The sequence below is a fragment of the Epinephelus lanceolatus genome, chromosome 1 (assembly GCF_041903045.1).
Source record: "Epinephelus lanceolatus isolate andai-2023 chromosome 1, ASM4190304v1, whole genome shotgun sequence".
NCBI lineage: Eukaryota > Metazoa > Chordata > Actinopteri > Perciformes > Serranidae > Epinephelus > Epinephelus lanceolatus.
The window spans coordinates 20897746-20909839 of NC_135734.1; the positions used below are offsets into that span (position 1 = coordinate 20897746).

Consider the following 12094-nt stretch of genomic DNA (forward strand, 5'->3'; position numbering starts at 1 on the left):
TCATAATTTCTTACAGTTAAATGAGGACAAGACAGACATCCTACTCTTTGGCCCCCCACATCTTACCGCTGTTATTGCCCGCAACCTCAACCACTTTTTCGCCTACATCAGACCACATGCAAAGAACCTTGGTGTTATCTGAGTTTTAACAGGCAGGTAAATTCTGTTGTTAGGTTCAGCTTCTTCCAGCTCAGAACCATCTCCATAATTAGATATTTTGTATCCCTCACTGATCTACAAAGACTCATTCATACACTAATATCATCCAGGCTGGACTACTGTCTACCTAGGCATTTCTTAGGCCACCATCTACCATCCACAACTAGTTCAAAACCATTTTTATTCTCTGGCTCTTAATTGTATTTGACCTGTTTTTCTATTTTTCTATTTTTTTTCTCTCAATTCCCTGTGTTTAAATTTTGTTTAAACCTATTTTGCTTTAAATGAAATAAACCTAAAACTTCGTTCTGATAGTACTTTGATAGTACTATCTTGATAGTATTTACTTTGCTTCACCTAGGTGACGTAATTGGAGCCGCAGTATTAGTTGTGGTTGATATTGAAACAGTGTTTTTCCTTGTTTATTGCTGTTAGTTAATGCTTACAAGTGAGTGTGTTGATATTTATAATTGATTCCCAGATATGGGTGTGATTTGCTGCTATGCTCTGAGGAAAATGGAAAGCAATCCCATTATCTTTGCAACAACAATAACACCACTTAGAAACACTCAGGGGGGAGTTAAAAAGGTCTGTCTGTCTGTCTCCTTCTTAAGTTGCATACAGCTGCATACAGGCAAGCCAACTGTGTTTTACATCTAAAGTTGCACCCCAAACTGACTTTTGTTAAACAGTGACGACTGTGGCCCAAACTGACAATTATGGGATAATGGAAAACACTGAAACGTAGTACAATAACAGTAGCACAAGTAGATTAGAAAAGAAGTTAATGAACTGACTCAGTAATGTCTGTTATCCGTCATCACGGATAGTTTGCCACCATATGCTACTGGTGATACCAGACCAAGTTAGACTATGGCACCAAAACTCTTGCACATATGGAGATGAGCAAGGATGCATTTTCTAAGTTATGAATCCAATATTTCAACTTTTAAAGAAGACGGTGCTATTTCTACTCTCAAAAGTTACATTATCTCGTTTCACAGTAAAAGTAAAAAGTGTAAAATAATTTTGATAGTGTTTATGATGCTAAAACATGCTGACAAATACTACGGTCTCAGGTCATCGTCCAGCCCGTTACACAGACAAACCAGCAGTAATACAGTGGTTTATGTTTCACATGTGACTGCAATTTAAACAGGCTATGTTTTGCTCATCTGGACATGTGAGTGGTCCGTTTCTATCAGTGAGCTGTGCGCTGAGGATACCAAATGACCAAAAACTTTGCGCACATCTGTTTTGTTGACAGTTGCTGGTTGCCATGGAAACCAAAGTGAAGCAGGAGGACTTCAGTGAGCTTTAATGTGTTTTGCAGTTGGTTTAATACTGTAGCTTTCTTTTAGCTTTTGAAGCCATTTGATGACTTTGATTATTACACATATTGAGGAGGGGACATATTTACATGTTTCATATATTGGTGATATGCAGTGATTATGTGCTTGCTTCATTTGAATGTTTGACTTTCACTGTGCGACATAATGTATGTTCAGAGATCAACACTAGAAGACTGTCCTCAAAGTCATTTGCTGAGCGGAAACTTTAAGAGGACGTAGAACAGGGGTTTTTAGTGAGGCACGATACATTTTTGTTCAGCAGTTAAACTTTTGAAACAAACAGAATTTTTCAGTTACAAGGAGTTAAAAGACATGTCTTGAAAAATTTGGCTTTGATAAAGGTCATTCCCCGTCTGCTCCTTTGTCTTCTGAAATCTGCTCAGCAGTGAATTATATTTATTTAAGAAGAACAGTTTTGACACCTGCTGGATAGCCTGATAATTCACTGTTATGCATACAGACAGAGCTTAGATTAGATCCATAAAACACATCTGTCAGGTTACAAGCCAGACTGTTATGATGGAGGAAGGTGTGTAATCATAATTAAGCAGAAGCACTATGCAGCGAGAATTTTATGATCCGAGCATTAATCTAACTTTTGTGTGTTTGGGATTTTTACAGCCGGTGTTGTAGCTGGATGGTACATCAAGGACAAACTGTAAAACTGATATATTAGTGTGAAAAGCAGACGGGCAAGCATGGCATGCATCAGGCATTTTATTTCCTTCTGATCATTGCTTATCTGATCTCATACATAAATCATGCTTTTCATATGGCAGCACCAAACTCTGCTTATACAGTGTACGCAGATATGACACACACATATAAATAAACGTATACACAAAACAAGAAATGTGTCGCCAGACGGTTCATTTTATGGCCATAATGAATGGTAATTTATCGTCATTTATGGTCAAAGCCTATGTACATTCACACAAAGAAAAGATAAAATAAATATTTGCATATAAAATAAAGCATAATATAATGACACTTTGTTAAACTTTAATAATACATTTTTCAGTTACCTGATAAACATGTGGCAAATGTGTAAAATAAGATAAATACACTTAAATATCATAATAATCCCTTCATTTATGACACCTGAGAACTCTATTGATTAACTTCTGACATTCACAATGAGAAGTGCCTTTATCAGTTGCAACTGTCAGTAAGACACAAAATGTTTACTTCCCCGTGTCCTTAGAAATAATTTCATACTGGTATGGAGGCAGATTAAGACTGTGAAATTCCCTTTGACTGAAGTGTGCACATTATCACATACAATGAGGCTGAGAAATAGCACCATATACAGAAAGGCTTAGAAAAGCAAATATGGCTTCTTAAACAGTTGTACATACAGTATGCACCCTGCACATCTACCCTATACACAGTTAAGGCTTAAAGGTCCAGCGTGTAGGATTTAGGGGGACACATTGGCAGAAATGGAATATAATACACTAAGTGTGTTGGTGTATAAATCACTTGAAAATAAAAATAGTTGTGTTTTTGTTACCTTATGAGCCATTTATATATACATACGGAGCGGGTTTTCGTCCATGGAGTCTGCTACGTTGCACCACCATGTTCTACAGTATCCAAAAGCAGACAAACCAAATACTAGCTCCAGACAGGGCCATTCAGGTTTCCCCGTAGTTTGCAGCCCCTGTGAAACTGCTTTATTCTGTGTTTCTACTGGTTTAAATCACCAGATACATCTGATTTGGAGAGGAAGAGACCTTTGAAGACAATTTGGCTCCTGGTAAAAACCTCATGAACGTCTGGATCTTAAGTTGGCAGAGACAAAAAGGTGAGCACACATTAGCAGGTGCTGGGCTAGCGGCCATCTCCGCCATGCCAAACAGTGTCTGAGAAACACTGATTTGTAATGTGAAACTGCTTTATTCAGTGTTTTTTATCAGTTTCAATCACATTGTTTTGGAGAGGAGCAGACCTCTGCAGATAATTCGACTCACTCTAAAAACCTCCTGAACAACAGACATTAAAAGAATTCTAATTGGGACAAGATTCAGCTGATTGCAATTGGCAATCTTTGCCAGTAGATGTCACTAAATCCCCCTAGATCTTACACACTGTTCCTTTAAATAATGTCTGAATTCTTCCTGTGTCTTTCAATGTTTCTGAAACAGAAAAAAATGCTCATAAAAACTGTGTAAACCTGCAAAAGAAATGCAAAAACATACATATACACAAAAAGTACCCTGATATTGTCACAAAAACAACATGTCAGAATGCTCCACACAGGAGCATATCGGTATGTACAGTTTGGATAGACTCATAAAAAAAAAAAAACCCAAAAAAAAAAACCACAAAGATGGAGGGAAGAATGTGAGGTACAGAAGGCAAAGTTTACAGGCAGCATCTGGACAGAAATCACGCTGCGGGGCCTGTGGGCTCAGCAGTTTTAGAGGTGTCTCCAGGGCCGAACCAGTGCATCATATCTCCGGAGTGTCTACTGGAATTCTGTTGGCCTGAGGTGAAGTCTTTCTTTCAAGTTGCTCCAGATAAGCTAACCTGTCTGTTCTGTAAAAGCTAAAGGCTAATGGCTCTCCCTGGTCACTGCACGCTACCTGAGAGATACGCAACAACACAAAGGAATTCGGTTCTCTCTGATGTCTGGCAGCGTAATCTCTACAGTTCGTGTAACCTACACTACAGCCTCCTCCTTGTGACCCAGTAATGTGTTCCAGTGTGTTTGTGTGTGTACAGTGTGTTTGTGCATGGGTAAACGTCTCACTTCCTCCCTACGTCTGGCCTGTAAATCCCACCTCCATGCCAACTCTTTGTCGGCATTAGCACACTTCATTCTGGGAACATACATTAACATCATTCCCTTCAACTGCCTCACAGTTGCTCTCTAATACCCACTGTCCTCCTACTGCAAAGAGGACGCAGCTGTGATCGCTACAACTCAGCAAGAAGCATGAATGGATCTTTTCTGAAATTGAAACATACTGAGAATGATTCTGATGCTGATGTATGTATCATAGACAGTTCAGATATTCAGGCTTACTGAAAAATAGAGTGCTCACTGTTTTACCTTATATTTGGTACAAAACTAAAAGACACTGAATTGACTTTATCCCCAGAGTGTCTTTTGACATTCAGTAAAACTACTTCAAATTACAGTCTCAATATGGGTGTATCTTCCAAATGCAGGTGTGTTTGTCGTGGCAGCAACACCAGAGGCCATTACTAGAAATCAAGCTCAACATACCTCAGATATCTTTTCCTTATCTGGCTTTATAACCCTAATACATATATCTCGTTTTTACCAAAATTCATTACGAGCTACATCATCAGAACCATGGATGAAATACTTCATATTATATGGACAGCAAAAAGTAATATTCATCAGAGTAAATGATAGCCTCTAATTTTAAGACTGAGAAAATGTAGAAACACTGGAAAGAATTTCCAAATATTCGAACTAGGCAAACTCTTAAAATATCTGGATGATAAAAGAACTACTCTAATAATGTCAAAACAAAAGACTGTCTCTGCTGCTGACGTAAAGAGTGGGAAGGTAGTTAATTACTGATGTCACTTGTGTAACCACGGGAGCCAATTAACAGTGTGTGGATTAATTTTCTAATAAAGAGACAGTCTTTATGTTTTTATTTCCTGTTCTCATCACACAGGTGTCTCGTGTTATTCTGAGCTGCTGTGATGGAATCGGTGTAAAATGAGCCACACTGTCAGCTATCACTGCGGGGATAAAGTAAACTTTGCACAATTAAAATGAAGCTAGAATCATTATTATGTGTTTAGTGTTTTACATGATCTCTCCTTCTTTTCAGATGCTGTTTTAAAACCCGAGTAAAAATAGAAAGTCTTAGGTTTGAGTCTGACGTTACCTGATTAACCCCAAATCCTGCTTTGTAGTACAGGCCTCTGGCTTTTTCCTGCCGTGTGTTATTATTTATCGCACTTTCCTCTCTCCTGTCCAGCTGGAGGAAGACATACAGCTGCAGTTGACAGCTGGAGAGATGCAGGTAGAGCAGCCTGACCACAATCCAGCTAGTCCACACTTTTGGATATAATTGGCTACAAATACAACACCTCAAAATTGCTGAGAAGCTGTTGAGCAAAGCACTGAAAGTTGTAGACTGTCACAGAGTAGAGCAGCCCAGGAAGTAGCTGGACTGAATTTACAGCAACAGTTACCTACAACTTAGAAGTGGACTCACTGGTGCCATCTGACTGGGAATATCACTAAACTCTCACTTCACTAAACCAAGAAAGTCTTCTAAAGGAGCTGCTTGTTGGCACACTATAAAATAGGACTATAGTTATATTGGGCATCTGTGTATGTGTCCGCTACTCTTGCCCGTGATGTGATTAAAAAAAATAGCCCACTGACTGACACCTCCCTGAATATGAACAGGTCTGGTGACCATCACAACAATAACATAACTGGAATAAACCCAACATAATGAACTGGTCTAAAAATGAACATATGGCTGTAACACATGCAGTGTGATTTAACAACAGTACGAAAAGCTCCAAATGGCAAATGTCCAAATTGGAAGGCACATTCTGGCAAAACTCTGATAAACTGTGTGTAACTGTGTGGTGTTCGCTATAGACAACAAAACTGTTAAATTATATTACAATACAAAAATAAATGGAGAGTACAATAAATAAGACATTTTTTATCCTGCTATGTACAGTACTTACATCACATTCATTTACACTATACACACATGGGAGTGAGAGAGGTCAGAGTGAGTTTGAGCTCTGAATTGGCTGTAGCACCAAAGAGGAGGGACGTGTTGACACAATGAGGATCTGAAGAGGACTGCCGAGATGAATGGACATAGATGCTAAAAAAAGACATGTAAACATCATTAACGCTCAGTCACTTACTCATTAACACCTCATAAACCTGCATAATGATCGGACAAAGGAGAAATGTGTAGTGAACAGAAATGCTGTGGTATATTTTTGCAGCATGACACACTTTATATACACATGACTGGTGTCACTGATTGAAAAAAATAAGCCCAATTTATTCCTCTGTCCCTTTTTTGATTAAAAAGTATTGTTGTAATATTCAAAATGCATCTCGCACCTGTTTGATGGTATTAGATCTACTCCACTATCACAGGCAGACTGGAGCCAGAGGACGGCGTACATTTCCCGCAGTAGCCTCCACATATTCCTGACACTCTGCTGCCATCCTGTGGACACAAAAGGCATAACATCATTTGTTAAAGTTGGTATGTGATTGTGATCCAAAACAAGAGTGAATCTGAGGCTGGCTCTCACGTTTTCTTTCACTGGCAGTACTGTTAGAAAACACTTACTGACAATTCCTGTATATTATACATTTAAGGGAACATAAATACAGTTTGTAGAACAGTCAGAGAGATGCTAAATAATAAAAAGCTTGTTTAAAATTCTCTGTCCTATGTTGAAGAAACTTTTCCCCCTGTGACTGATCACTGTCAGTGTAAAACAGATGTTAGTTTGAGGGATCTGTTAAGAAAAAAAAAAAACATCATTTTTAAAGGTATTTGTGGGAGGGTTGTTGTGGTAACTCTTAAATTAGCTTTTCTTTTTCATAAGGCACACAAAGACCGAGGCCCACCAGGCATGTTTGTCACCAGGTATGAATTGGGTAATCACATGCAGCATAATGAACGGTTTCGTCCAAACATTCAGCAACAAAAAGGAAATTGCATCAGTTGAGTACACCGAAAGCACTATCCCACGACATGAAAGCCTAAGCGTGCAGCGAGTGGTTTGTCTGATCTCCTCTGGAGTGCTCTCCCCGTCCCACTGTCACAACCTGGCTTTATTTAAACTGCCCACAGCGGCATGCTGGCTATGGAAATCAGGCTGTGAACACTTTCTGGCATCACAACTGCCTCCTGTTTTTGCCTTACCAAAATGCACTTTCCAGCTTGAGCTCCATTTCAAAAGAGGAGGGTTTAGGGGCACTTGAGAGAGAGCAGCTGCCCAATAAGGGTCCTTTCTCAGTGAGTTCATAGGGAGAAGTGGAGATGGGAATACAGAACACACTTGGGACTATGCCCACTTAGAGCTCTGAAGCCAAGAGGACATGCAGAGAGGATAAATAGTGGAGGGAGGGAAGGAGTAAAGGAGGTAACAGAAAGGAATAGAGAAGATGAGGCAGTAAAATAAAGAATTAAAGATAGGTAGGTAAATGTATGCTCTAAAGAGTTGCCAGAGGACAATGAGCAATAATGAATGATATAAAGTTACAGAATACACTTCAACTATTTTAACAAGCCAGGTGCCCAGGACCTTACTGATAATACACTGTTTAGTTGAAGTTTGCTCTAATTTTGGGAGTTTTTCTATAACATGGGCATGTACGTATGGGACATATTGCCAGTACCTGTGATTTTCGTATATTAGCCACTGCATAGTTGCCTTGGGAGATCCACAAGGTGTCCTCAGCCACCTTAAAACCTGTTCCTGAGAGATTGATCCTGAACCGCCCCTGGAAAAAAGAGAAAAAGGCAGAACATGAATAACACATCCCATGGAAAGCACACTTTACATGCCACTCTGTAGCAGGAGGTCAATAGCACTGATAGTGGCTGCAAAGCATTTATGCATGTTTATTCTGGCTTATTGGAATGGCTCACTAGGACACTTTAAAAAATCCTCACCTTTAATGTGAAAGCTAATCAGTGTTGATAGTAAATGTAGCAATGAAGCAATAAAATCCTCAGTGCGTGCTATATTGAACGAGACAGTTGGGTTTGCAGCTGCAAAACCTGTTGCTCTTCCTGCATGCAGTGTCGCCATTTGATGTGACAGTGTCGTAGTTGAAAGAAGGAAGAACTACAGGTTGGATTTAGCCTCCAGGTAGCCAGGGGGCATGGTCTAAATACACAACTTCCTTGTTGTCTTTGCTTGTATTGCAAATTAGCCATGTTTCCAACAGTAAAAATAGCATCCCACGGTATGAGGACAGGGGATGTTATGAACGAGGATACATTTGAAGCTTTTTGGCTGACTCAGATATTTAGCCATATTTATTTGAGCCAGAGTGTTCAGCAAAGAAATACAGCAAAGAGAAGCCGAAACTGCAGTTGCTGCTAGCCTCGCGTCACCAGGCTCTTCAAGCGAAGAGCCTGGTGTCTATTCACTCACAATCTATTCACAATTTTGTCTGGATTCTGGTTCCGGTCTAGGGAGCGGATGCGGTATTCACCAAATTCACCAAACTAAAAGTGTTCACCATAGTAAACCTTTAAATTCTGGCGCACCATCGATTTGGGGTGATGAGGAGTGTAAGAAAATTGATTAACTTAATGGCTTGGGGCTTTTCTGGTAAATTATATTCTTTAAATTAAAAGTTTCACCGCATTTTTATTAGCTTGGTGCTTTTATTTTTATGGAAAGGCACATCCATCGAATTCCGGATCCTGTCTCACTCGCCCTGGTTCCGTTTCCTTACCAAAACGACCACTAACAGCCCCAGACTAAGTTGCTGCTAAACTGCTGCAGGATATGGTAGGCGGAGACCCTCTAGAACCTGAGCTGCCGAGAACAAACTCTGATTGGAGGTGCCTTTGCTCAAATTGCCCTGCGATGCCATCAGAAACTGAATCAGTCTGCTGAAATGAATTTTAGTGCGGGCAGTTTTTGAAGGCCATTACTGATAGCAGTCCTGACAGAGCCCGTGTGTGCTTTACTATGAATGAATGTTTTGCTCTTCACTTGGACAGAGGTGTGTCGGAGACCTTCCTAAAGACAAAACAGAAAAAGACAACCAAGACTAGCAGAACCAAGTGGGCAGATGGCCATCAAGTATTTTCACCATAAAATGCTATTGTAAGCTATTTTGCTGTATTGCTTATTAGCAAAATGCTGAGTAATTTAAGTTGGGCTTTTACTGTGAAAGGTAAAAATTGAGGCGGTAATGCGCTTTTGTGGAAAATGAGAAAAATAATCAAGATTGTTGCTGTTCTGGTTCAAACTACAGAACCTCCAGATTTTATTTTGTTACCTGCAGAGTTCTAGGAAGAACTTATAAACCTTGGCTACGCTATGTTTTGGGAAACAAAATAATAGCTATAGGCTAGTATATGTGCACAGTGCATCCTGGTGCATGTAGGTACTGAGGGCACGGCTACGCCAGCAGGAGCACTCCACTTCCTCTTACCCCTTTTCAACCAAATGAGCTCTGGTTCTTGAACCGGTTCCATTCAGGACTCTTCGATCCTTGGTGCTATCTAGTGAACCAGTCAACGTTTCCTCCAGTTTCAATCACCATGAACCATCATAATCAACGGAGCTCATTGCACAATGCACAACAGAGGTAAACAGTAGCAGCAAGATGACAGATCGCACCGATTACCTGCTAGCTTTGTCCTGTTATTGTTTTTTTAAAAAACAAGCATGGACCAACTATTAGTGAGACCACCGCATGCTCTTTTTCCTGATGAAATGCTCCATGTTGGTGTGAAAGGGGGATCTGTAGATAGCAAGCACTGAGGAATTTGCTGCTTCAATTGACAAGATTTACCATCAACACTAGCTTGACATCTTAATAAATGGTGGTGAATTTTCCCTTTAAAAGAACTGAGCCATCATTAATGTTATTAGTTAAACTTGTGCTTTTCCTGCGATGATAATTCTACAGTCTGCTGTAAAAAGGAATTTCCCTCCCTGTGGTATAATTACCAGCTGCTGTTGTTGTTCTCACCTGTGGACAGCGTGCGGCACTGTAGCAGTCTCCAGCTGTAGCGAATGGAACACTCTTGCCTTCTCGGGTGACAGCAAACTGCCAGTCTGTAGCTGAGTAACAACATGAGCCAATGAGCTAATCATGTAAAATCTGACAAATATTCCTGGAAGTCTGTTTCCTAGAATTTGCTGCTACAGGACCTCAGATGAACTTTCATAATGATAGCTTACATTCTGCCATAATGACTTGTGTTATTTAACCGGTCTAAATCTAGCCTTAGTTTTAGGGTCAGCCTAATGGCAATATCAGTATAATTTCATCTACTTAGAGCAGTTCTGTTTAATCCCCCCAAGCCTTGTAATTGTGTGTTGCTTAAATGAACCTTGAAAACATCTTGAGCCCATTAACCCTCGTGAGCACGGACATAATTAAATGGCAAAGGGAGTTCTTATTTGAGAGTAATGTAGAGTTAACACTGGCACAGGATGCTCTTGTATGTGTTTGTGTTTGTGTTTGTGTGTGCCATCTGAGCCACTCACTGATGATGTTCATTTTGCCGAGGTCCAGGCGGACTTTGGAGAAGGTGCTGATGCCGGCGGCGGTGTAGTCTCTCCGACAGTCGCAATCCTCTCTTCTGGAGTCGTTTGCTGGACACTGGGTGGGGTCATTGAGTCTGGGAAACACACACAAACACAAAATACCTCAGCTCAGTTTTACACTTCCATGGAATTTCTTCATTTACGGACAAGAAACACTGCCAGGAGTCAGCTGGATTTTGTAATGATACAGGCTATTCTCAATGTTATCCTGTTAGCTGTTTACCTGAAGCCAAAGATCTCCGAAAAATTCTCCCCTTCTCCGGTCGTCAAGGTGATGTACTCCTGTGGAGTCTCTGTCTGCATTCCTGCACAGTAGACCTGAGGAGAAAAAGGCGGAGGAGGAGGAGGAGGAAAAGGAGAGGTGGTATCCAGAGAGGAGGAGTAGGAAACCAAGGGTAAACAAAGAGATGGAGGTGGTAGAGGAAAAAAATACAGTAGGAAAGTAAAGGATAAAGTGCAGATAGGGAAGTGAGGAACAGTAATGGTGTGAAGAGGTGAGGAGAAGGAGTTAAATAGAAAATGTTACGACTGCAGTTACAAGCCCCAGCAAATACAGGAGCACAGTGCAGACAATCCCTCCAGCTGACCTGAGCTGACTGGTCCTTAAAAGTCATTTTGAAGGCAGTCAAAGAATTTCCTCTGACTCTTATGAAACATGCTGCATCTTTCTGCAACCTTGTACAAGCAGCAGTACCAAACATTACCTAAACACAAGCTAGTAGAGATGAATTTTAAGCACTTTGCACTGTTATGCAGGAAGTCACACAGTCACAACACAGACACAAAATGCTCTGCCAGTGTCTCAGTCATCTGAAATGACAGCTGCCCCTCTATGTTCATAAATACAACCTGTTATGACTTCATAAACAGTGTGCTTAACAAGAACATATAATCTTACTTTGAGAGCTCTTCCTTGAATATTGAGAAGGTGTTCGCCGTCTGGGAGGGGGCCATTTGTGCTCTGGACGTCTTGACAGCTAGAGGGCAGATGGCCTTGGAGGCACAAAAAAAAGTATAAATAAGTAAGTATACAGTGGTGTATTGTGGACAGATTTAACACAGGACAGGCACTCGGGCTTTATACACACACGTGCACGCATGCAAACACAAATTTCAGGAGTTAAGTCAAGTGTGGCAAATCGCTGCGTCGAATCAAAGAAAACGAAAAGCCACTCACTCTTTGATGTCCCATCCTACAGTAGGAGGGCAAATACACTGGACAGTGAATCTTTGATGTTAGCCTCGGATCATAAATATTTCACTAAAGGCCGAATCTCTGAGATGACCGCCTCAAT

The 12094-nt window shown here is 40.5% G+C and overlaps 1 protein-coding gene across 1 annotated transcript in view; it reads right to left on the bottom strand.

The window, feature by feature from the left end:
• Positions 1–2210: 2210 nt before the first annotated feature.
• Positions 2211–12094, bottom strand: part of adamts9 (ADAM metallopeptidase with thrombospondin type 1 motif, 9) — a 56089-nt gene continuing 46205 nt past the window's right edge. Inside the window, exons 34-40 of the mRNA XM_033625551.2 lie at positions 11698–11792; positions 11023–11117; positions 10740–10873; positions 10219–10310; positions 7897–8001; positions 6604–6712; positions 2211–6355 (exon numbers count right to left, since the gene is read on the bottom strand). Coding sequence (XP_033481442.2) covers positions 6623–6712; positions 7897–8001; positions 10219–10310; positions 10740–10873; positions 11023–11117; positions 11698–11792 — 611 coding nt within the window. The 3' untranslated portion in view covers positions 2211–6355; positions 6604–6622. The remainder of the gene's footprint in view (positions 6356–6603; positions 6713–7896; positions 8002–10218; positions 10311–10739; positions 10874–11022; positions 11118–11697; positions 11793–12094) is intronic.